This window comes from Podarcis gaigeae (assembly GCF_964106915.1).
Source record: "Podarcis gaigeae genome assembly, chromosome: 6".
NCBI lineage: Eukaryota > Metazoa > Chordata > Lepidosauria > Squamata > Lacertidae > Podarcis > Podarcis gaigeae.
Genome location: NC_139682.1, coordinates 47,345,994 through 47,371,612, shown reverse-complemented (window position 1 = coordinate 47,371,612; position 25,619 = coordinate 47,345,994). Strand labels below are relative to the sequence as shown.

At 43.9% G+C, this 25,619-nt stretch overlaps 1 protein-coding gene across 2 annotated transcripts in view; it reads right to left on the bottom strand.

The window, feature by feature from the left end:
* CACNA1S (calcium voltage-gated channel subunit alpha1 S) overlaps nt 1-25,619 on the bottom strand; it is a 60,569-nt gene that overhangs the window by 15,448 nt on the left and 19,502 nt on the right. Inside the window, exons 5-33 of one of the 2 annotated variants that reach the window (XM_083745166.1) lie at nt 23,476-23,628; nt 23,002-23,207; nt 22,288-22,391; nt 21,494-21,642; nt 21,171-21,252; nt 20,159-20,319; nt 19,209-19,434; nt 17,893-18,100; nt 17,338-17,458; nt 16,404-16,518; nt 16,145-16,238; nt 15,345-15,414; nt 14,636-14,768; nt 14,012-14,141; nt 13,259-13,318; nt 12,825-12,931; nt 11,491-11,578; nt 11,154-11,261; nt 10,472-10,524; nt 9,743-9,889; nt 9,009-9,210; nt 8,754-8,912; nt 7,946-8,056; nt 7,478-7,561; nt 4,526-4,582; nt 3,058-3,093; nt 1,909-2,046; nt 1,678-1,743; nt 344-435 (exon numbers count right to left, since the gene is read on the bottom strand). In XM_083745166.1, coding sequence (XP_083601292.1) covers nt 344-435; nt 1,678-1,743; nt 1,909-2,046; nt 3,058-3,093; nt 4,526-4,582; nt 7,478-7,561; nt 7,946-8,056; nt 8,754-8,912; nt 9,009-9,210; nt 9,743-9,889; nt 10,472-10,524; nt 11,154-11,261; nt 11,491-11,578; nt 12,825-12,931; nt 13,259-13,318; nt 14,012-14,141; nt 14,636-14,768; nt 15,345-15,414; nt 16,145-16,238; nt 16,404-16,518; nt 17,338-17,458; nt 17,893-18,100; nt 19,209-19,434; nt 20,159-20,319; nt 21,171-21,252; nt 21,494-21,642; nt 22,288-22,391; nt 23,002-23,207; nt 23,476-23,628 — 3,460 coding nt within the window. The remainder of the gene's footprint in view (nt 1-343; nt 436-1,677; nt 1,744-1,908; nt 2,047-3,057; nt 3,094-4,525; nt 4,583-7,477; nt 7,562-7,945; nt 8,057-8,753; nt 8,913-9,008; nt 9,211-9,742; nt 9,890-10,471; nt 10,525-11,153; nt 11,262-11,490; nt 11,579-12,824; nt 12,932-13,258; nt 13,319-14,011; nt 14,142-14,635; nt 14,769-15,344; nt 15,415-16,144; nt 16,239-16,403; nt 16,519-17,337; nt 17,459-17,892; nt 18,101-19,208; nt 19,435-20,158; nt 20,320-21,170; nt 21,253-21,493; nt 21,643-22,287; nt 22,392-23,001; nt 23,208-23,475; nt 23,629-25,619) is intronic. The other variant, XM_083745167.1, reaches the window with a different exon arrangement.

Sequence of the window (25,619 nt, the reverse complement as noted above, 5' to 3'; positions counted from 1 at the left end):
AACCCAACACTAAGGGTCTATTCTGACATGTTGTTATTGTTTATAGCCCATCTTTCCCCAAAACTGGGGCTCAAGGTGGCTTATAAATAAAATAGTGACCACCAGCATATGAAGACTGGGGAGTTATTGTGAAGTGCCAGGGTCATAACTCAGGGAATGTGCGGGACAGATCCATGCCATGTGTTCCCCCCCAAAAAAAGAATCATGGGAACTGTAGTTTGTTAAGGGTCCTGGGAATGGCAGCTCTGTGAGGGGGAAACTACATTTTCCAAGATTATTTGAGGGGAAAGTCATGTGCTTTAAGTGTGCATTGAATGCACTTTAAATGTACAGCCATACTGACCTGAATAGCAGCAGCACTGCTTGTGGGAACGTCTGAAAGTTGTTGTTCCGATTTATATAGGTTCCATCCACCAGAGCAATTTTCCCAAACATCTGTAAATCAGAAAGTGCCACTGTGATAAACCTGCACTTTTTGTACCAAAACCTGTTCTCTTTGTACCAGTTTCCTTTTGTTTCTTGCTACTTGGTTGGATATAGCCTTAGCCATGTTTAGAGTAGACTCACTGAAATTAATTGAACAAGTTAGGCATGACTAACATAAGTCCCTTCAGTTTCAATGGGTCTCCTCATGACTTGGCTCAAATCCACACTATATAGTTTAAAGCAATCTCATACAACTCTAAAATTCATGGCTCTCTCCCTCCCCCTTTCCCAAAGAATCATGGGAACTGAAGTTTGTTAAGGATCCTGAAAGTTGTTAGGAGACTCTTAGTAAACTACATTTCCAAGGATTCTTTGGGAGAAGTCATGACTCTTTAAGTGGTGTAAGAGTGCAATTTAAGTCTGAATCTAACCAATTGCTGCTTTCTACTTTAGTTGTTTACTGTCTTTCTGACTGCTGACACACCCCCCCACCCTACCCCACCAAGGAAGTGAAGTGACTGCAGTTGCAAACCTCAGGCTTACTAGAGATTAAGTTACACTGAACTCATGCAAACATAGCAAGAGCTCTCCTGAATCAGGCCCAGGGAACATCTAATTCAACACGGCTTCATACAATGGCCAACAAGATGTTTCTGGGAAGCCTACAAGGACAACATGAAGGAAACAGCCCTTCTCTGTGCCATTTTCCCCACAGCAACTGGTATTTAAAGGCCAGTTGCCTTTAACCCTGGAGGTTCCATTCACTTATTAGCTGAGGACAGATCTGTTCTCCATTAATTTGACTAATCCCTGTTTAAAGCCATTTACACCAGTGGTCAGTCCCTTAGAACTCATGGGACTTATTACTGAGCAAATATGCCTAGGATTGGGTTGTAAAACTCCAGACTGAAAGCCCACAGGAACTAAATTCTTGGGGCATCCTTTGGAGTGACATCTCTGTTTGCAGGTCAATGGAGAAGGACATGAGAGAGACCTGCAAGGTATAATGATTTAATTGGTCAGATCAGGTACCATGTCAAGAGAGATACACCTTGTTTCAAAACCTCTACAGGATACATGGTGTCCCAAGCAATTGGGACGAGGAGAATGGGGAGCTGAGACTGAGGAAAGCTTCCAAGGAATAGAATGGAATGACAATATGATATCTGGCCTTATTACCATGGATGGTTTATAACTGGGATCTTGGCTTACACTGCCACTGAGAGAGTTTATGTATGTGTGTATCCTCACCTGCATCCCAATCACAGCATAGATAAAGAACAGCATCACAATCAGCAAGGCCACATGGGGCAGTGCCTGCAGAACAAAAGAGAGAAGAACCCAAGGGTTGCAAAACTGCAGTGCAAGGTCATGAGCCTCAAATGAGATGGGAAGCGTTGAATCACAATGCTTGTCTCCAACCTCACCCAACCTCTAGGACTCTTCAAGCTCACGTCCTTTCAGCCAATGTGATGCACTTGCCTGGAAAGACTTGATGAAGGTCCATAGTAGATTTCTAATGCCTTCTGATCGGCTCAGCAGTTTTACCAGCCGTAGGACACGGAAAAGCCGGAAGAAAGTGATCGATATTCGGCCACCCTCATCAGGATCTATGGCTTGCTGTGGAAGGAGCACATCCCTTGGGCAGTGAACAAGCATGAAGCAGGTAGAAGGAGATAAACTTCATTCAAGAGTAGATCTGATGTGTTCAGCAGGCATGCCCATAATAAGACAGCAACCACCCACAATTTAATTGTGGATTAGGGGGCCAACCTGGTATGCACTACTGAGACGTGGGACGTCAGGCTGCAAGGTGTTGACTTTCATCAGCAACGTCTGTCTGGGTTCTCAGTGCACCACCAACATAGACAAGGGCTGGAAATGGTGGGTAGTATCACTGTGGCCTATAAGGATTCAGTCTTCCTTTACTCCACTTCCTGCTGCTGAATTCCTGTGTGCACCAGTTTGGGCACCAGGGAATTCTGCTGTTGTACCGACTGCTGCCCAGCAGCCCCCATGTCTGAGCTGACAGAAGTGGTCTCAGCATAGCTACTGACAACCCCCAGACTGATTGACTACTGTAATGTGTTGTACCTGGCTTTGCCTTTGAATACTATTTGGAAACTTCAGCTAGCTCAAAACACAGACTGGGACCAGTCAGTTGGTGGGGGTAATATATCTCAATGATATTGAAATAAATTCACACTAGCTTTCAGTCAATTTCTGATCACTCTTCAAAGTGCTGGTGTTTTCCTTTAAATGCCTACACAGGTTAGGTTTGTGAAGGACTTCCTACTCCCAAAACAACCTGAGGCTGTTCTATAGTTGTCCCCGCCATCTGAGATAAGGCAGGAGTTTATGGAATTCCCTCCCCAGAAAATAATGTTGGCACTAGGCAGATTTATTGTTCTTGCTGCCTGACAAAACCATTTTTATTCTCCCAAGCTTTGTAATATACCTTAATGCATTTTTCTTTTTTAACATGTTATATTCTATTTCTCTGTGTTTCTCTTGTTTTTGTAAACGACTCTGGAAGCTCTGCTGAAGGATGGCATATATATACTTGTGTGTTTGTGTTTGTGTGTGTGTGTGTGAGAGAGAGAGAGGGGGGGGTAAACAAACAACACTTACTTGTGTTGTGACGTCTCCCTGGATCACCGGATTCGTCTGTAAATATATCCCAAGTTATAAGTACAGCAATAATTTCAGTGCAGGTAAAACAAGGACCTCAGGGCCAACAGCATGCTAGGCTAAGGGATTGGATAATACTGCAGGGGTCATTGCATGCTGACTCAGGTTTGGAATATAGGAAGGCGTTTCATGCCACCGCCATTAAAAGGTTCCTCAACCTTCTAATGGACCTCTTGGTTCTAAGCCTAGCAACCCCTCCCTGGGCTAACTTCATGTTACCTGTAGAACTGTTGGACTGCTGGGTTTACTGAAACTAAGGATGAGTCTGCACCATCAAAAATCATGAGTCCAGCATGACAAGAAGGAAGTGAGAGGAACAGTCAAAGGACATAGTTTGTACCTTTTTAATCAGAGTTGGGAGTTGGGTGATTTTGTGCCATCATATATTTTATTAGCACGCCTATGCTACAAGGGCCAACTGGATCAAAGCTGCCATAACTGCCATGGTCTCTCCCAAGGAATCTTAGGAACTATAATTATGTGTGGATATAAAAAATAACCTTCACAGATGTACAGTTATGATAGAAGGCTCATTTTGGGAGAAGCCGTGGCAGGAAAATTGTTTAGATTTGTAGTGCAGACGTATCCTAACACTGTGCTAATGTTGGCACAGTGATTCTAGTAATGAGCACTCAGTGCATATTTAATGCACAATCAGTGCCATGGCATATTTGCAGAGCAGATCGCCTGGGTCAGTTGTGCAACAGCAGGCAGCCAGCGCAAAACTTGTCTGTGGATTTGTGCTTCTGCAGAGTAGTAAAAGCATCATTTTGAGAAAAGTAACTATTGCATTCAGACTTCAGTTTTCTGGCTATTGGCTACAGAATCTTCAGATCTTGATGTATCTTCTATAATGAAGCTGCACAGAACATGTCGGCAAGCTGGACCAGGAATGGAAGGAAGCTATAGTGTAATCTAGATGTGCAGTGATGCACTTGCTGTGCATGAGAAACAAAAGCTGATAATTGCACTGCCAGCGCTTTGCAGGACTGTTATTTTAGTGCAACCATAAAAATGCCACTAAAGCAGTGTTAGAAGCTAGAAGCTGTTAGTTCTATGCAACAATGCCTATACAGCACCTACAGAATGTGAAAAGAATGTGATATATTACTGCTAATCTTGTATGCGTATTACCCCAACCTCTTGTGACAAGCCAAAAGAAAGGCTTCTCTATTTGTTGAACATGTGAAAAGGGAGCAAATAAAAACCAGCACCCTCCCACCACCAGCATCGTCTTCTCTTGAGGCTCACAACTTTCCCTTTTCCTCCTCGATGGCAGAATCTCTGAAGACTCATGCAGTCCACACTAACACAGCAGGGCACAGCAATATGGAATGGTCTAGGAAGGGACAAAGGGATATATGAAAGAAAAGGTTCTCCACAACAAGCTCATGCAGCTGATATTTACAATGCCATTACAGCCACCGCTTAGGCAGTACAATCCACCTCTGGAAGCAAGAATTATCTGTTAAGAGAATGAAAGGATCAGCCGAGGAATCCCACAAATGTAGTGGGAAAGTAGAGAAGTGAAAGACAGAGAGAAAGAGGGACAAGGGATGGACTGGAGGATGACAAGGAAGAGGAGCCATTTTTAGGGAGGAAGAGAAGGTGGTCCACAACAATAGAAGGGCATGATGGGAGATCCTATGAGACCAACAAAGAAGAAGACAGGCAGAAAGGAATAAGGGATAAAGGATAAAGGAATAAAGGATGCAGAGACTGATGCATGGAATGAGGACTACAAATGACTTGAACACAGCCTAGAGTCTCCTACTGGAAACAGATTTTAAAAAGCAGCCTATATAAGAAAGTTCCAGCTAACAATATACTGCAATAAGCCCTGGACAAAGAAACCTACTGGAGCGTCATTGAAGGCACAGATATTTCTAGATTAGAAGTCTACAGAAGTCTATGACGCATGGCCAGCTTCACTCATATTCACCCACCGTCAAGAGACCACTCATGAGCCAGACTTCAAATGGGGGGGGGGTTCAAGTGCTATTAGACCCCTCCATAAGTGATTAGAGTTCTTAACATGTCTTTTTCCTGCAAGGAACTCCTACGGTGATATTTCATGATCAGCTCTTTGAAGGATGGGGCTCCTGGAGTGCCTCCCACCATGCTGAGTTCTTCTGAAAACATTGAGCCTTTCTTTCACACATTGAAATAATCCAAAGACTGGGCAGAACCCAAGGGGAAACAGGGAATATGGATTTTTACAGAATTAAACAAGATGGCTCGTGCCAAGAGAAGTATTTTATTCACAAATGCTTGTTACAATTAAGTTTTAAATGTATTTAGACAGAACTGATTAATAGCCAGACATTTTAAAATCCTGGCTGACTTGTGTGCTATACCTGCTGCACACAGATGGTTATATTGACTTCAGCAGCAAATAAATGGTTGTGTGCCTTTGTTGGATTTGTGCTCTGATTGGTTATTTGCATTTTCTTGGCCAGAAACTCTGAGAAAAGTGCTGTATCTTGCACAAAGCAACATACGATCCCTATGGAATGCCCACAGATTGTTAGAGGCACTTTATTATACTTTCCGCCGTTTGTTCTTGGACAGAAGATCATAAAAAGAGTATTATTAGTTCATCTAAACAGCTCATCTAGCAGGGAGTTTATTAAACATCAATATACAAATAAATGAAACAAATGGACTAGGAGGGAGGAGGGAGGAAGGAAAGACAGGAAACACGGAAAAGGACTAGGCTAGGTTCATAAGTCAAAGATACAGTGTGCTGGAAGGGGAAAACAGCAGCACTAATGGTGGTTTTGCTTTCTGTGGAATCAAAATCAGACTATGTGATCCAGTCAGCACCACAAGGTGTACAGAGAGTATTTTAGGAGAATCAGGGCTCCAAGCATTATCCCTCTCACTTTATTGCAGTTCCCAGCTGTTCAATGGGAAGCAGCATTCCAGTGGGACAAAGAACCATGGGAAGAATGAACTCAGGGCCATTCTGCCTCTGGTACTGAACCAAACATCAGGTGCAAAGGCAAGGGAAGCAGAATACTTACCAGTTCCCAAGTCCTCAGACTAAATTCCTAAATACCATTGAACCTGATCCCCTTTCACCTTAAAAACTTAGCATATAGATCTCTCACCAGAGTTTTTTGGCCATTTAATGAATCAGGGCATATTCAGCAAGTATTGAAGTGGATGTAAATCTAGTAGATAAAGTCTTGTATGTCACCAAAGATACCTGTACCTTCCATCCCCTGCTCACCTAATAAGAGAACAACAAAAAGTTCAGCTGTATCTTAAAACTAAATCCTTGGAGTGACTCTTTGTACTTGGGCTTGGAAACAACTCATCAAGCAGGGTAGATATTTGCACTGACATTTCCTAATACTCTAGCACTGGCTAGAGGCAAGCTGGAGCTATAAAGAAACACAGCAGGTTTTTCCAGGGATTGGAGTATTTAAAGGAAGACGATGTTCAAAATAAGGAGATGATGGTTTTGGTCTTAGTAATACTGAATCAGGCACGTACACTATTAATGAAATCTGTTCTAGATCCACCTCCTTCTAAAGCTGTTTCTATAGCCATAGATAACTGAAAATAGTAGCATTAGCAGTGCACTGAGAACATGAAGGCACATAAATGCATTTTTAACTCAGCAATATCTACTCTTGTCCTTTCTTTAAATTCATACGCAATGCAGAGTACACATGTGCTATTCCACCCATGGTATATTTTCAATATACTCTGGTGTATATTATAGCATCCATGCACATATATATAGAAGGCACAATTTATATATGCAAGTGTTGCCATGAAAATAGTCACACTGTAAGCAGACATAATAAGCAAATACTCAAAGCATGGTTGCCATGGACAGCAAAACAGAAATGATCTGCAGGTACCATGAGGCAAACCATCTCAAAGTTGACTTTATACTAAATTTGCCAGCTACATATTACTTGCCAAGAACATATGCTTAGAGAGAACACAGAGATTACTAGGCAGGTGAAATGTCCTGGGCATGGGGCCACATCAGTCCATTAGTTATGATCAAGGAAAGGTCACCTCACAATACTTCTTGATGCCTGAAACTCACAGTATCCACTGAGCTTATCCACATTTGTGGATTGTGAGATGCCTACCCTTCCCTTAACTTAAAGGCAATAAACCCTCTTATTTCCAGAAGGAAACTGAAGTCAAACAATAGCTTCTGTGAAACAGATATTCTGTTTAGACATGCAATAATCACAACTGTGGAAAAGTTGGGAGACTGATGCTGCTATATAGCATGAGGAACAGTTTTCTACTCTTCTTCACTTTCATGGCTGCCCAGTTTGAAGTGTTCCCAGCCCCCACACTCATCCAGTGCTGGGAGCCTTTCACTTACATCAATCTGACTCAGGATGACATCAATGATGCTGCCAACGACTATAAGGAAATCAAAGACATTCCAAGGGTCCCCAAAGTAGCCCTGGGGGAAAAGGAATAAGAAAGTGGGTTCCAAAGAAGTAAGACAGGACTTTTCTGGCACCTTCCCAACCTAAGGACCGATGTTGAAACTTGTGTGACTTGGTTAGGACTAAAAAAAACTTACATGCAACCATTCCCTCCTCCCCAGCAGTATCCCCCTTAAAGTGTGGCATGTAACTCTAAGCCAGATATGGGGAACCTGTGGCTCTCCAAATGTAGTTTGACTACAACTCCCATCATCCCTGGCTATGACTATGCTGGCTCAGGCTCATGGGAGTTGTAGTCCAAAGATGTATGGAGGGCCATAGCTTTCCACCACTGCTCTAGGCAAAATGACAGACCCACTTCCCTCAAGGAGCCTTATAGGTCCATATCCCAAACTCACCTTAGCCTTGAAGGCTATAAGTTTAAGGATCATCTCCACAGTAAAGAGAAGGGTGAAGACCACATTAAGGATATCTGAGAGATGGTCCATTGTCTCTGATTGATTATAATGCTGTAAAGATGGTTAAAAGTAGATGATTAATAGAGTTAGAAACAAAGCACTGTAGACCAAAAGGAAGTCTATACTATGACAAAGGGAGAAATCATATTGATTGCTAGATACCAAGTAAAAGAGATACACATGTAGAGAACAGGCTCATCTTGATGAGTGAGCTGTATGGTTGTAAAGCTCCACTTATCCAACATACCTGTACTAACAATGCCTCTCATTGCTCACTTATACAGTGGTACCTCGGTTTAAGAACAGCCCTGTATATGAACGATTCGGTATGAACTCTGCAAAACCGGAAGTAGTGTCCTGGTTTGTGAACTTTACCTCGGTCTAAGAATGGAATCTGAACAGTGGAAGGGCACAGGCATTGGTAGGCCTCATTAGGGAAAGCATGCCTCAGTTTAAGAACAGTTTTGGTTTAAGAACAGACTTCTGGAACAGGTTAAGCTCATAAACCGAGGTACCACTGTATTTCTATATTAGAATCCCTGGAATAACAGCCCAGTTCAGTTACATTGTGTGTAGTGTACAACTGATGGATAATAACACCCACCCATATTTCTAAACACCAGATCAGCAAGTGCTCATTATAGGGGCACTGTTTTGTAATTCTTCTTCTCCAAGCACAACTCAGGATCCCACAATCATCACTACTGCTGCCATTCTACAGCTGGGCAGCTGTTCCACTCATCCATACCTGCATGCCCAAGCAGATGGTGTTCAATGTGATCAGGAAGAACATAAGGTACTCAAAGTAGGAGCAGGTCACAATATACCATATCTGGTACTGGTAGGGGTTCTTGGGAATGTAGCATCTCAGAGGGCGTGCTTTGAGTGCATATTGCACACACTGGCGCTGGAGCGAGAAGAAATACAAGGTGGGAATGGGGCTAGGCAGTGCCTTCCATACTTTAGGTTCTCTTGTTCATTATCTCAGCAATATGAGCCATACCTGGTTCTTGTCCAGCTCACAGTTTTTGTACTCTGTTTCACCCTGCTCCTGGAAGGTTACGATGATAAAACCTACAAAGATGTTCATCATGAAAAAGGCTATGAGGATGAGATAGATGATGAAGTAGATGGCAACGCCCATGCGATAGTTGTAGATGGGGCCTACGTCCTCAGCGCTTGTGTCAATTGCTTTGTACAATAACCTGGAAGAGTTAGAACAGCGGTCGAGATTAACGGGCCTGGGCAAAAGACCTTTGAAGAAGTGGGCTATGAAAGGACTTTGCTCGATGGGTTATCAGCTCAGGTATCCATGCCTCCTCTGACAGGGGCGGCCCACTCTCAAAGGGTTTTCCAAAAAATCAGTATAGCTAAATAAATGTAGAGTTATAACCCTTTTACTGAGTGGGTTCCAGGCAACTTTTCCTTAAATTGCTCTGTTGATGTATTATGCTTTCTGATTCTCAAAGCACAATATTTTGTTGCTGAGAAAACATGTTTTTTTTAAAAAAAACCAGTAACTGCATCAATTGCCATGGTTACATGAATGTCTGGTGTAGCTCTCTGCGTATAGTGTCTATAACATTGTTAGCGATATTTATTAAAGCTTCCCCTTTCAGTGTTATTTTGCTTGCATAGTATAGCTAATTAGCAACAGTAGCAGCATACCAGCTAATCCTTCTGACAATTCCCAACAGCCCACCTTGCACTTTGCCCCATGCTGGGTTCTGAACTCACTTAGGCCATCCTTCAAAGGTGGAAACAGTGAAGAGAGACATCATGGCTGACAATACATTATCAAAGTGGAAGTCATTGAGTATCCACATTCGCTCGTTCTCCACAACCTGCGTTGGATCAGCATCGACGTATGTGATGAAGTGTCCCCTGGGACAAGAAACTTTATATTAGTTACAGACAAGGAGCCTGCATCTTCTGTTAATTCGTATTAGATTACAGTACAATTCTATGCAGGTCTACTTGGAAGCAAGTTCCACTGAGTTAAGTTAAGGATTGTAGCCTAACATTTCGCCAATGCTGAGATAGTCACTCAACGGCAGTCACTACAGCAAAAAAGTTCAAGTTGCGTAAGACTGATCCAATGAATCCCAGACTGGCTCATCCCGTCCTTGGCCCTAGAACATCCTGTCTAGGGCTTGCCACTGGCTGCCACTGCTGGGGAACCCACTGGTAGCACTTCTGTCTGCTCACACATTTGGTGAGTGGAAGGCAGAGTACTGCATCAACAGAGTAACACAGGAGTCACTCTGCAGAGGGACACTGGCAGAGGCTGGCAGGGCTGGATGGAGGGACACCACCCACCCACTGACCCCAGCCTGGCACAATGGGGTGTGTTTTTTCTTTTATTGCTCTGTTAACGCAAAAACTACTCTGGCCCACAGCTTCCCGTCACACTGCAATTATAGTGTCCCAGGCTGCAGAAGACTATTACGCATAACCAAGGCTTACCTGCATTCTTCTGCAGTGATCTTGGTTGAATCTGTACAGCTAAAGAATTTCCCCTACATTTAAAACAGAGATCAAAAGTTATAGGGATTGTTGGTATTTGGCTGTTTCCCAAATATGGCCTCAACAGTCCTGAGAGTACTGAAAAGTGAATGTTTCCAGCTACACAAAAGCCTGGGCCCAGTTTTTACTGTTGAAGGAGAGGAGACAGTAATCCATGACAGTTTCCCATTGCTGACTGGCAAACCATGTGGGAGTTGTATTGAAAGGGAATAAGATTTTACAAGTGACTTAAACATTGACTGTGAGGAAACTGCAGTGATGTTATTAGCTTCCTTGAGGTATGTATGGACAGGCTGCAGTGGCACCATGTTGCACCCAAGACTGAGAGGGCCCGTTGTGCGTCATGTGTGTGTGTGTGTGATGTCACAGACTTAGATCATCACCTGGGTAGGTTTGGAGAATTGAATATGCTTTTTTAAAGGAAGGTTACACATCACAGAAGGACCTGAGGGTGACCAGACCAAACCGTAGGTATTCGGCCAACCGAGACAAATGAGAATGGTTAATTCAGTATAGTGGCCCTGAATTGATTATCTCTGGCAGCAAGCTATATAAACAAGCTTTTACAAACTCATGGACTCAAACAGTGTGGAAGTTCATTCTATCTAGGAAAGACTGTCACCTTGAAGAGCTGCACCCCAATGCAGGCAAACATGAACTGTAGCAAGGCACTGACAAGCACAATGTTGCCGATGGTCTTGATAGCCACAAAAACACACTGTACTACGTGCTAGAGAGAGAAAGAGAGAGAGAGGTTGGTTAGATTTTATGTGTCCATTGCTCATTGTGATTTTTCTGAATAACTGTGGTCCAGCAAAATATAAGTAGAGATTGCTTTGCCTGGTTCATGCATACATTTCAATGCATGCTGCTGGCTTAGAGAGGTCATCACATTTCCCTTACTATCCCTGATTTCTGGGTTATCCAGAAGAGGAAAACATTCCTACTACCCCACTCACCTTCAGCCCCTTTGCTCTGTTAATGGCTCTCAGTGGTCGCAGTACTCTGAGCACCCTGAGGATTTTCACTACTGAGATGGCACTGGACCTGTGGCAGAATATGAGGAAAACATTACAGTGGGAACCCTTATTGTGCTTATGTTACATGGATTCTGCCCTGCCTACAAAGAATGACTATGGCCTTTTGATTATATCTAGTGATTGAATGGGCCATTCCATGGTTGGGACCATGAACCAGAGAATGCTGTAGGACTGCCTTGCTACCGGGGCAGCTTCAGAGAATTCTTCAGAAGGCAAAACCACTGCAGGGTGCATTCAGACATGCGGAATACTGCATTGCCCTAGTTTTCCTGATTATAATGCTAGCACATCTGAACCATTTTCTAACATTCCTTTCACAATGCAGTACCTCTTGTGTTATGGAACGATGGCTTTTGGATAGATGTACGCTAAATTTCATTAACATCTGTGAGTGTGGAGTGACACAACAACAAAAATCACTGGCCGATGTCACTACTCCCCCACCCCTTCCGAACATGTGTGCTTCTGTTCTCCCATGATTCCCCCATGAAAACAGCAGGAAATAGCTGCATGCTTGTACACTGTCCCAAATTTCCTCACTTTACTCCCAACTCTAGTTGGTACAACCAGCCACAGTAAATTACAGAACCAAAGAGCCTTTGAACGAGGGTGAGGGGACCATTGGAGGAAAAAGGCAGACCTTTGCAGCAACTAAGACTTTCACAACCCAGTCAGTAGGATCAAACTACAGGAGCCAATTGTACCTCCACTTCCGATGCAGTGGGGTGAGGGATAACTGTTTGACTCTCAGGGCACACCCACACCACAGACCTAAACTGGTTTAACAGCCAATCCCTTTTTCCAGGGAACTTTAGGGATTGTAGCTCTGTGAGGGGGATAGAAGTCTCTTAACAATTCCCGATACTCTCAAGAAACTGCAGTCTACAGGAATCTTTGGAGAAAACAGTTAAAGTGGTATAAAATCAATGCAAATGTATAGTGTGGATGAGGCCTCAGTATGTTAACTGATAATTATGGCTGTGAATATTCATTGCTTTGGGAGCAGAGCTCACTACTCTTCATGGAGCTCCTAGTTTTCAGGGTCTGAGAGACGGTCAGCTTCTCTTTACAATGTTTTCCTTTATATTTCAGGGTGTTTCTTACTACCCTATGGTCACACACATACATCCCTAATATCCCAAAGTTGCTGCCAAAGACACAAGAAGAATGTTTACCCCTATCCTACTTCCCTCAGAGTTGGCTCTACCACAGATCAATGAAACCCAGGGCTGTTCTTCCATCACAATGCTTACTCAAATCCCATGGAGATAAGAGAGACAGCCACAACGAGCAAGTCCAGGATGTTGAAATAGTTGCGGCAGAAGGATCCCTTGTGTAGGATAGCACCATAAGTAGTCATCTGTGGGGAGCAGGAAGACTCAGTTAGGCCCAGTTTTTGTATTACTTTGAGGATACTTCTCTCAGCAGCCTAATTCTGTAAATCATTGGACCTGTGGATGTTGACTGCTGTGTTCAGGATGAAGCAGTTGTCTGAGAACGAGCACTTCATCATCAGCACAGAGAGTTGGCAAGCTTGAATTTGATGCCCGCTATTTGTACAGGTGGTTAACTATTCAGATTGCCAACTCAGCACAATGGAAAAAAGATGAATAAGTAAACATTGGCGATTTCCATTCCCGTTTTATGATTCCATTGGAATTCCACAACATCTCTAAGTGTGACTCACCTTTAGAACGATTTCCACTGTGAACACAGAAGTGAAGCCAATGTCAAAATATCCTAGAATCTGGAGATAAAACAAGCAAAGAAACAGGATGCTATTTTTGTCAGTGCAGCTCTATTGCTAACATGTCTTTTAGCAAATTTGCTGGGTTCTGGAATGAGAACTATAGGAGAAATATTGTCTTAATATTGATTAACAGAATCTCCTATTTCTTCAAGCTCATTTTGCAGTCTCCAGGTAGTCCCAGCTAAACCAGCATGAACAGTACTCTGATTTCTAAAAAACAAATGATTGCAGAAATGTTTTTGGTTATCCCCAATGTATTAAGATGCAGGCAGCTGTCATGTAAAAGCAAACCTGTTTTTCCTCTACATATTATTTTAGTTTGCAAATACATTTAGCCATGAATACTTTAAACTTTTTACTAGTTGTCCATTATCTTCTGCTTTTAAAATAATTGCTTCTTATTGGTTGTATGATATGATTGGCTCCATCCTTATTGAGTTTCATGAAGAGATGACTTTTAAATAAAGACTTTGGGTCAGAACGACACTCTTTGGCTTTCTGCGATTTATGCATGAAAACCAGTCACTTATTTTCATCTACAGCTTCCTGTTGTTGCCTTTTGCATGTTGTTTCAATTTCATACCAAGTAGTTTTCACCGAGGCAATTACAATGGATGCAGGGCTTTCGTAAGTCACTCTGGACCACCCACAGGTATCTTGCCAGTAGCACAAGCAAGCCTATCTAGTCACCTTATTCCTGAAGGACTCGGCCCGTAATGGATCCTCAGCTGCCAGTGAGACGCTGCTGAGAAGAATGAAGAGGAGGATGAAGTTGGTGAACCAAGTGGCATTCACAATCCGGTGGCACAGTACACGGATCCTGAAGAGGACAATTTAGGGAAAGAAAAGGAAGGTCATATTCTGCTTAAGCAAAAGAGTTCATAGTACAAAGGGCACCCAATGGGGAATTACACTGTTCATCAATGTGCTGGTAGAAAGTGCCCATGTGACATTTCTATCCCCCTCAGAGTACATTTGGAATAGGGGCACTCTACCAATTTGTAGAGCAGAATTGTTGAGTGAATTGAGCCTGTGTTTATGTGGGTTCTTGGACAACCCAGTCCATAACATTATGAAAGGAATTACTACTTTACGGTCCTTTCACTGCCAAACTGCAGCGCTTTTACAGCTGTGGTGCTAGTTTAATAACCATTCAAGGAAAGCCTGAAGACCAAGAGGATAGTCTGAATTGAAGACATCTTCCTGATGTCTTTGCCGAGGTTAAGCAAGCCTGGCCAGAAAGGAATTTGTGCCTGGTGGCAAATATTCCTGGTTAGATCGTCTTCGTATCTGAGAGTAAGGAGTAAGGCCTACTTGTTGGTTGGGCTAAAGATGAAGAATGAACTGGCTTCGGGCATGGGCACTGCCTTCTCCTTCAACTGCAGCTCTGCCAGAGGACGTGGTCGAGGACTCAGTGGAATTTCAGGCTCATCTTCTTCATCATCACCTGCAGGGCACACAGTCGGTCACTGAAAAGCTTCATGCAGAGGCGCTACATGCACAGCCAAAAGGTTCACTCATTTCTAGGCTTGCTATTAAGCCGAAATATAAGCATCAGAGTATCTCAACATCCCTAAGGGACACGGGTGGTGCTGTGGGTTAAACCACAGAGCCTAGGACTTGCCGATCAGAAGGTCGGCGGTTCGAATCCCTGCAACGGGGTGAGCTCCTGTTGCTCAGTCCCTGCTCCTGCCAACCTAGCAGTTCGAAAGCATGTCAAAGTGCAAGTAGATAAATAGGAACCGCTCTGGCGGGAAAGTATACGGCGTTTCCGTGCGCTGCTCTGGTTCGCCAGAAGTGGCTTAGTCATGCTTCCACATGACCCGGAAGCTGTATGCCGGCTCCCTTGGCCAATAAAGTAAGATGAGCACCGCAACCCCAGAGTCGGTCACGACTGGACCTAACGGTCAGGGGTCCCTTTACCTTTACCTTTATCTCAACATCCCAACACAGCATTAAGTCAGTTCAGCCCAAAATTCTCTTCATTCCTGGGGTAGGAATGAAAGAGACAAACCTTCCTTACCTGGGAAGTCAGCGGAGGGATAAGGGTCCTTGATCTCATTGACATTTGATTCAAACTCATCCACCTTCAACTGAACACAAGAAATAAAAATGAAAGGAAGCTCAGCAGTGTGGCAAGCTCACTCTGATACAGTTTCTAGGCATGCTCTGAAAACCTTCCTGTTTCAGAAGACTGATTTCTGCTGGTCTATTTAACATGACATTGCTTTTATTGTATTGTTTATTCTTAAGGGATTCTTAACCATTTTTAAAATTTCTGTTTATACTGTCTCTATCGCACAATGTTTTGTGAGGGCTTTTTTTAAAGAACCTAAACAAAAAAACAAAAACAAAAGAAGGCACTTGTTGCTGTCACCCATGGGGGAGACATTCCATTCAGTCTGCATTGAAAGGTGAATCTACCTAATTCACACTCTCTGAATGTGGAGAGAAATGCAGTGATCCGTTTAAATCTTTCCAAATTTCGCAGCACAGTTCTCCAGCCAAGAAATGTGTACAAAAATGCACACACTAGCATGAAGTGTGCATAAAAATGCATATATTAATTAAATAACATCAAAAATGAATTCTGTTGGGGGAAATGGATTTGCAGGAATGTGTTTTTTTAGATAAACCTGCATAGAAAATTCACAGGAGAAATTCGTACCACAATGCTGATAAATTTTCATTAGGACTTTTTAAAATATAAATTTACAGACTGATGTGGAAATGTGGGGAACTGAACTCTGGATTGGAAAAGTGACAAAATGGAGACAAAGCAATATCGACTGATTCACCCACTCCTAGTCACCCGTGGCAGACCTTGGCTGTGGTGGGCATTCCTTCTCCCTTGGCTTTCTGTTCCAGCTTCTTAGCCAGCAACTGCTTTTCCTCTTCTGACTTCTCCGGGTAACCTCTAGAGTGAAGAACCAAGAAAGCAAGAGGAGAAGGAAGTGAAGCAAAGGGGAAGCTATTATTGGGGGGGCAGGAAACACCTTACAGTTCAGCCAAACCCCCTGTTGGGTCCCAGATGAGAACCCAGAGGTAGATATTGTCATGGCCACCAGGAGGCACAACTGACCGGCCCATTTTCTTTTTCTTCCTCTCTTCAGCTTTGGCTTTCTGGGCAGAGGTCAAAGTTTCAGCTTCAGCAAGGTTGTCCACGGCAATAGCCAGGAAAACATTGAGCAAGATATCTGGGTTGTGGGGAGCAAGGCTAAGGAATTATACAGTGTGAGTTTAGGTAATATAAACCTGAAGCCCTAAGCAATTTGCATCCAGGATACCCAAAGGACTCCCTGAGCCCTTCTATCCCAGCTTGATCACTGAGATCAAGAAATGCTGTTGATTGTTCCCCACGTTTCAGAAGCTTGACTGGCTTCAGCAAGAAGTTGGGCATTTAGTATCCCATGCTATGAAATACTCTTCCAGCAGAGATTTGGCAGGCGCCCTCATTTCTGACCTTCAGATGGCTCTTGAACACTATGTCGACAGGTCTATTCAATGTTTTGATTGTTTAAGGTGAGCTAGTCACTTTTATGATCATTACATATTGTTTTATCTCTTTTGTACTTGTGGTTGTACACTGCCCTGATATTTGACATGAGGGATGGTCTCTATATTTATAAATAAATAAGACTTAAGAGCATGTTCTTAATAAGCTAATAATCCTAATAATGGGACACAGCTTCCCACACCATTCAGTTTGGCAGGTAGAGCAGAATGAAAAGTGCAGGAAGCAGTCAGAAGAAATGGGAACATCATTTAAAAAATGAGGACCCTGGTGTGCAGATTGTGTACTGGTCCTCATAGCCACATGCACACACCCATCTACTGTGTGGACAGTAAACGGACCAACATGAAATGCTGTCACTATGAAATGCTGTGAGAAATACTTACATTGCATCTTACGGTGATGTTGCAAAATGAATGCATGAGAATTCAGTGCAGAAGAGCTTTTATCTGACTCTATTAATAGGGGACTCCATCCCCCTAATGGGGCAAAGAAAGGATACAATTCCCACAGACAAAGAGAACAATGAAGTAAATGCAGACCAGCACACCAGGGTAGACTGGCCCTCCATAAGCCATTATGCCATTGTACATAACAGAAGTCCAGTCTTCCCCAGTCAGGACCTAGAAGTAGACGAGAGAGATATTAGCAGCAACAGGGTATCCTGAGCACAACCATTGCATGAGGCCTGGCTTCTCCAACCTGGTGCCCTCCAAATATTGTTGGATATCTGGTCCCATCAATCCTAGCCAGCATGGCCAATGGTCAGGGGTGATGGGAGTTGTTGCCCAACAACATTTGGAGGACAACAGGTTGGGGAAGACTGCATTAGGTTCTCATCTGAGTTTGAAGACCTCTTCATTAAAGACCCTTTTCTCAGGCCCCATTGTCCAAAAAGTCTATGCGTTCCCAAAGCTCAGACAATATCCCACAATTCACAGATTCCTATTTCCCCCATTGGTCACCCATTTTCTGCCAGAACTTAGTACAGAAGACAACAATTGTCACTTACAAAACCCTGCCCTTAAACTGGCTTATTAAAAACCCCACGTTGTACCTGAAAGACAGTGATGAGAGCCTGAGGGAAGTTATCAAAGGTGCTGCGCCGTATCACTGTATCATCAAAGTCAAACCTCCCTCCAAAAAGTTGCATCCCTAATAGGGCAAAGATGGTCATGAAGAGGAAGAGGAGAGTGAGGAGGGAGATGATGGAGCGCACCGAGTTCAGCAGAGATGCCACTAAGTTGTTCAGAGAGGTCCAATACCTAGAGAGGGACACCAACGTTATGTGCACACCTATGTGAAGATGCTAAGATACTTTCAGATCCAGGAGCCAAGCTTTGAAGTGCAGCTTTCTAGCTAAAGACAGAGAATATAAATCATCCTAATGACTAACTAACTAAAACTAGTTATAATCTCATGGCTGCCATCTTGAATGTAGTTGAGCATATGCAGCCACATCCAATAGGGCAACAAATTCAATTTATTTATTTGCTTTTTCACCCGCTCTTCATCCAAGAAGTGATGCCAAGGTGGGGTATGCCAAAGACCAAACAAAGACTATAGCAGCTCAAATAAAGGCATTAAAACAATATAGCATTGATCTGTGTACGAGACATACTGTTGGCTGTATGTACAGCTGTTCAGTGTGCTCAGTTGCATTCGGCAGGGAGATTGCTATGCCTGGATGACTCCATCTTCTGTTCTGCCATCTAATCTAGCTTGGTACCTAACATGACTAGTTCCCAGGACTAGAGAAGCTATTTTCAAACATCATAGTTCATCCAAGGGAAAGTTTGACAAATCATTGCTCTCCACTACAGATACGTAGGCAGAGAACAGGTGGCAGATTTAATCAATTTGTTCAGCCTCACTCAGAGACATCAGGAGATGAAATCTCACATCCTCTTTTACTTTGTAGAGATGGACTTGAAGCAGGTAGCCACATGGTGGTCACACACACACCAAATATTTAAAGCACAGTGATACCACTTTAACAGTCATGGCTCCCCCCAAAGAATCCTGGGAATTGCAGTTAAAGGTGCTGAGTTGTTAGGAGACCCCTTGCAGAACTAGTTCCCAGCACCCTTAACAAACTACAGCTCCCAGAATTTTGGGGGTGGGGTGGGGTAAGCCATGACTGTTAAAGTGCTATGGGAGTGCTTTAAATGTATGGTGCAGATGTGACCAACTCTATGGCCACCAAATGAATACAAAGAAGCTCTGCCAGATAGTATGAGAGATGCATCTAGTCTAGCATTATGTTTCCAAAACTAGCTGGATGCTTCTGTTCTGCTTCCAAGCCTCCTGCATCTCACCAGGATGGCAAAGGTTCTGGAGCCAAGTCCTATGAGAAATGGTTGGCATACTCACTTAGTTATTTTGAAGAGCCTCAGCAGGCGAATGCACCGCAAAACAGAGATGCCCAGGGGTGTCATGGAGGTAATTTCCACCAGTATGATCTCTAGGATGCCAGTGCACACCACAAGGCAATCAAAGCGGTTGAAGATTGACATGAAGTACTGGCGGAAGCCCAGAGCATACATCTTAAGAATCATCTCTATCGTGAAGAGGGCCAGAAGCACCCGGTTGGCAATATCTGTAAGCAGAATGATGAATGGACCAGATCTCCTCTGTCCTCGAGGAGCCCAATTCCTCTTCAGAGAGAAAGCATGAGGGTTGGGAGGAAGAAGTGGAGGTGGGAAGTCCAGAATTACTTCCTTCACTCTACTCAGCTCTCCTCTGCTGGGAAATAGTGCTTCCGCTTTCAGAAGCCAGCTAAGATGTTAAGAGTGCATGCAAGAACCAAGCTATCCGTTACATGTAGCAGGTGTATAATGTTAGGGGTTTGCGGGGGGAGGGGGGTAGCCTATATGCTGAGACCCTTCTAATTCCTAAACACAGCACGTGTTGAAAATCTAAGGAAGGGTTGAAACTTCTTGATAATGAGCAAAGTTCTTGCGGCTCTTGCATTTTGAATAACATTTTCCAATTTCCAATTTAAATATATATACCAATATACTTCCTGTCCCATGTTCCCCTGCAGTCTGTTCAGTTTTCCCTTTGACTTTTGCCTTTCACACCTTAGAATCAACCTCTTACATTATGGTTAGGGCTAAACTTTATTAAATGCAGTTGCTGCCTGAGGCAAGAAGGAAGTATATTGGTATGGGAACATGTTTGGCATGGGGTTAAAGTGGGACTAGGGCACTGAGAAGCAGAAAGGAGGATCAAGCAAGGAAGTTTAGGATTGAGAGCATCACAGCACCGCCCCCTGTTAATCAGAACCTTCAAAGTTCCCTTAAACAGAGTGCCCAACTCACCTTGAGCCTTGGTCAGCCAATCAGGTTGTTGGTGATGCTCAGTAGCTATTGAGATGGTGTTCAACGCGATAATCAAGAGGACAAACCAATAGAAAAACCTGGACTTAACCAGTTCGCGGCATTTCCTGCGGAGAAGGCGGTTCGATCGTCGCCAGTGTCGACTAGAGAAAAAGGAGGCAGTTAAAACCAGAATGGTGGCACATGAACCCCTGAAAACGGCTTCAGAACCCTACCTATTCTTAGTTTTCACTTGCTCTAGGGCCCGTGTTCAGAATTTCACAGCACTTTTGAAAAGCATCACTCTTACTAATATGGTTGTGGTGATGCAGCACTAAAGCAGGCCTGCAAAACACAACGTTCACCTTCTTCCCTGGGTATCTGCAATCTCCAGGGTGGCTTGCAAATATTTAGTTTGTGCCTCTTTAAGGGGACCATATAAGGCCTAACAAGGCCATCAAAACTGCAGGTGCAGATGGAAGAATAAATAATCCCTGTGGTCTCTGGGAGAAATTCAATGTTGCGCTAAGTTAAAGTACCTTAGCAGTGCGCTAGTAGTGCTAGCAGAATGGCTGGCGCAAGAAAAAACAGGAAGCGAGCATGGTTCTCATGGCTGGTGGCACAACAGATAGATGGGAGTGCAGGGAGAAAATGCTTCCAACTCTATGATATACCCTCCAACATTTCTCTGGTGAAAATAGGGACATCCTATTCAATAATAATAATAATAATTTTACTATTTATACCCCACCCATCTGACTGGGTTGCCACTCTGGGTGGCTGCCAACATATATAAAAACATAATAAACATTAAAAACTTCCCTATACAGGATTGCCTTCAAATGGCTCAGGGGTAGGATAACTCCATACCCTCCAAAATTTCTCTGATAAAATAGGGACATCCTACCATACCCTCCAACATTTCTCTGATGAAATTTGAGAGCTTTGGGGCTCTTGCACTACAGCAGGACTTGAGCATGTTTGGATTGCCATGCATGATATGCATGCTACTTACAAAAACAAAATCCATTTATTCATGCCCTCAATCTCATACAGGCTCTCTGTCTCTGATCCACCTTCATCTGATGGCATCATTCCTGTGAAAGATGAAGAAAGGTAAGAAACCTGTTGTGTTATTTACAAAACCATTATCATCAAACGCTACGTAGCTCTGCAACTTTGCCCAGGCCTTCGATTTTCCTTCCTGCTTCCTAATCTCCCATTCTCTCAGACTACATTTCCCAGCAGGTACTGCTCTCAGCCCTACTGATTCTAAGCAGTATCATCAACAGGCAAGAATAAACCAAACCAAAACGACAATAATACAAAGCTTAGTACCTTCCCCACGTGTCCGGTCGCTATCCATGACTTCTGCATGGGTGATCCAGTCCATGTAGCCTTTCATGTCTTCCTCCAACTGCTGCTTCTCCCTCAGTTTCTGGAAGGTACCCCGTGATTTGGCTTTCTCACGCTCTTTGGTGAATTCCCTGGGGGGAAAACTCAGATGAGAACTTGTATGGCATAGTGATGGGTCAGGGAGTCGGTCCTGAGTTCAAGTCTCACTCAGTAGTGACTTGGTGGTTTCAGTCAAGCCACTAGCTCTGTGCTTTAAACACACACACACACACACACACACACACACACACCCCTGCTAGAATCTGGACCTAATTAAAGTGTCCTACATTACAAGGTGAGGGTTAGAAGGATTACTAAGATAATGACCTGGTTTGCACATCATCTTAAGCCATACTTAATGTTTTACTGTGGTTCAACATGAAAGAGCAGTGTGCTGGTTCATATTGCTGAAAAGTCCCTGCTTTGCTCCACCCCTGCTCTTGGCAGTGCCATGCTTGCCAAGTGTCCCCAGCCAATGCAACTACTTGAGTGTACTCTATCCATGCTGCACCACAATATGTGCTCATATGTCTATGATGTCCCTTTCAGGCCCTAGCATTCTATTGATGCATCAGGTCTAGCAGTGGGAAATTGAGCTATTGGAATATGGGGCAAACATGAAAAAAACCATCTTTTCCTCATAGGACTTAAACTGTTTTAAGTCACATTCAGGACTGACTGCCATGTTGATGCTGCTGAGAGAGTAGATAGCATACCACATGCTATGAGCTGCTTACCCACTGAGCACACCCAGGATCAGATTAAGGATAAAAAACGACCCAAGTAAGATGAGGCTGACAAAGTAGATCCAGGGCCATTCATTCCCAATGGCATCATTTACCTAAGGCAGAACAGAAATGTGATGATAATGATTTGTAAGGTGGTCCATATACATGACACTCTGGAAATCTTCTAATCTGGGGAAAGGGCTGGAGAAACAACCATGACAAATCTGGGAGTAGACCATGACTCATCCATCATACCTTCTTTTCCACTAAACAAAAACAAAACAAAACAAAAAACCTGGGAGACCTGGTGGGTAAACTAAAGGTGAGGATGTGGACCCCTCCTAGATTTCCTGCAGCATCTGTTTTGACAAATTATTTCTTGTTTGAGTCAGTGCTAATTTCAAAGGTAGGTATGTTGCTCGCAATAAGTGAATGTTTATGAGGTTCCAAATATCTTATACTTTTGGGGACTCCTCGAACTGAAACCCACACGTTAAGGATCTTCTAGAACTTGATGTCTAGCCTGTGCAGACAGGTGCCCTAACTAGGGGAATGCTCTGCATGTGGGGTGACCGATTCACTGAAACAACAGTGTCATTCTGTAGTGAGTGAGTCCACTACCCGGGAGATGACATGACTACATGCCCATAGTTCCTCATCCCCTACATTTTGCAAAAGAGCCCTACATTATCTTCCTCCCTTCCCGCCCAAAGCTTAGCCTACCCAGTAGAGGACTTCAGTCCAGCTTTCCATGGAGATACACTGGTAGACAGTCAGCATAGAAAACCCAAAGTTATCAAAGTGGGTGATGCCATAGTTGGGTCCTGGCCAATAGCCCCTGCACTCTGAACCAGGAATAGTGCAGCGGCGCCCATGGCCTGAATTTGTACATGGAGATGGTTTTTCATTTTCCACGGTTGCAATGATATCTAAGGAAGGAAACAAAGGGACAAATGTGAGGCTCTGTCAGGGTAGCTTGTGCTCACTGTTATCTGTCTATTTTAGCATGTACCCCTTTCCCTAGTTCCAATGGAAGCAGTTTCAGAGGATGCAGCAGGCTTCTCGTTTGCATCTACTTCCTGTTTATGCAAGAGCACAAAAGGCAGATATTTTGCCTCACAGATGTAGCTCAAGGTGATGCCCCAGACCCCTTCTTGCAGCTTTATAAATTATGAGCAGATCAACTGCATCCCCTACCTGTTCCATTGTAGTAGCAGGTCTTGTGCATTTTGCCCTTGAAGAGCTCCTGCCCCATAATGGCATAGATGACAAGCATGAAGACAACAAGCACAGCAATGTGGATCAGGGGCAACGTAGCCTTGACGATTGAGTTCAGTACCACTTGCAGACCTGTAACAGGAAGGAAGAGAGCCAGCTGTTCACACCATCTTTATTCTATTGACTGCATTGGAGATGGGGTCCTCTAGATGCTGTTAGACTACAGCTCCCATCAGCTAATCTATCATGGCCAGTGGTGAGGAATGGTGGGAGTTGGAGTCCAACAGCATCCAAAGGGCCATAGGTTTCCCACCGTTTCACTACATCTTTCTGCTTTCCAGTTGCTGCCATATACTGTCATATGATCCCATCTACAATTTAACCTTCTAACCTCATGAGCACTGACCTGCATTTCATAAGGGAGATGTGGTGACTTCTACAAGACTGTGCAATAAATAAACAGTGGTGCTATGAACATAGCAACAAACACATCGGGGGCAGGGCTTGTGCTATTTTTCAGTTTTCCCCAGTCTTACAGCTGGGTGGGTAGTTGGTAGGGGACTGTCAGGGACTGGGCAGAGGAGGAATGGTGGAGACCTTCTTCCTATCCTGACCCTTCCAGTGAGGAGGAAGACAGTATAGATTTACAACAGGGGATTGAGGGAGGTCGCAGCTCAGAGGCAGATGAGGGGAAAAGCTGGGAAATCATGGGAGAGCCAGAACCACTGGTGGAGGAAGAGGAGTGGGTGGAGAGCGCACCACCCCCAGCAGCGTGATCCCGGTAGGGTGCAATTGCGGCTGCCCCCCACCCACGCTGGGCGCCACCTCCTGCAGGTAGCGTGTCATGCCCCCAGGATGTGCACCACGCCTCTGCGGGCAGCGTGCCATGCCCCGGGATGCATGCCAGCCCCGCCCCCACCTGCTCTCCACCCCCCTGGTGTATGAGCATGAAGCTCCGCCACTGGCCAGAACAACACCCAGCTGACATGTTGTCATTAGAAAGCATTCCAGACCCTCCATCTCCTAGAACCCGGCGAGCCTTAAAAGTAGGAGAGCAAAGAGCTCAAAGACAGAAGGCACGTAGCAGCACCCGTAGAGGAGACAATGAGAATGACAAATGAGGTAGTGGGAGAGACGGTGGGGTGGAGATTCACTAGGGACAATGACATTGTCCAAGAGGCTGGGTTCTATAGTCTCTCTCTGTAAAGATTGAAATAAAAAAGGAAAGTAAGAAACTTTTCCTTTGTCTTTATTCTTTCCTGGGCAACCAGCCAGGAGCTGCTGACAGCATCCTGACAGCACTGGGCACAGGTTATGGCATATGGCACAAACAGCTGTATCCTTCAACACCTCACTGCCACTGCCCCATCAGCACCTGCCATCTGAGGCAGAATCCTTGCTTTGCTTCATGGTAGGACTGGCCCTACCTGGGAGAAGTTTCTTACTGCTATACCCTTTCTGTAGCAACAAGGCTGCTCTTTTCTTTCAGGAGGAAGCAGAGACTAAAGTCAGACTCATGGTGCTGCTGCTCTTGCAGATGAGGAAGAGAGAACAGAATGCTACAACACCTGCAGCCTCCCATTCACTTTTAGCTGAAGTCAAATAAGTTAGTGTCACAGGTAAACTGCATTATTTTGAATCAGGCTATTGGTTCATCAGTGAATTGGTTAAACAGTATTGTCAACACTGGGTGGCAGCAGCTCTTCAGGTTTTTCAGAGAGGAATCTTTCCTAGCCCTTCACAGAGGTACCAGAGATTGAACCTTGGCATTCAAGCATGTATTCTACAACTGAGCCACAGCCCTCCTTTTGGTGAAGCAAATAACACAGAAGTTCTTGCCATTGTAGTCAATGTTCTCCATGAATTAACAAATTGAGTCTTTATTGTTTCTCAGTTACCTAGACTCAATTACTGTTTTGGTTGGCCATATCTGCTCTCTCTTCCAAGGCTACCTCACTGCCCCCATGAGTGTTTGGATGTGATTAAATACTTTTCAAACTCTTTGAAGGCCAACCTGCAGATGTCACCTGTTCTAGTTACTTGGCATAGCCTGTTACAGTTTCCTACTCCTCACCCCAAACAATTTAACATAAAAAGATAATCTATTTTTATTTCTTATTTAT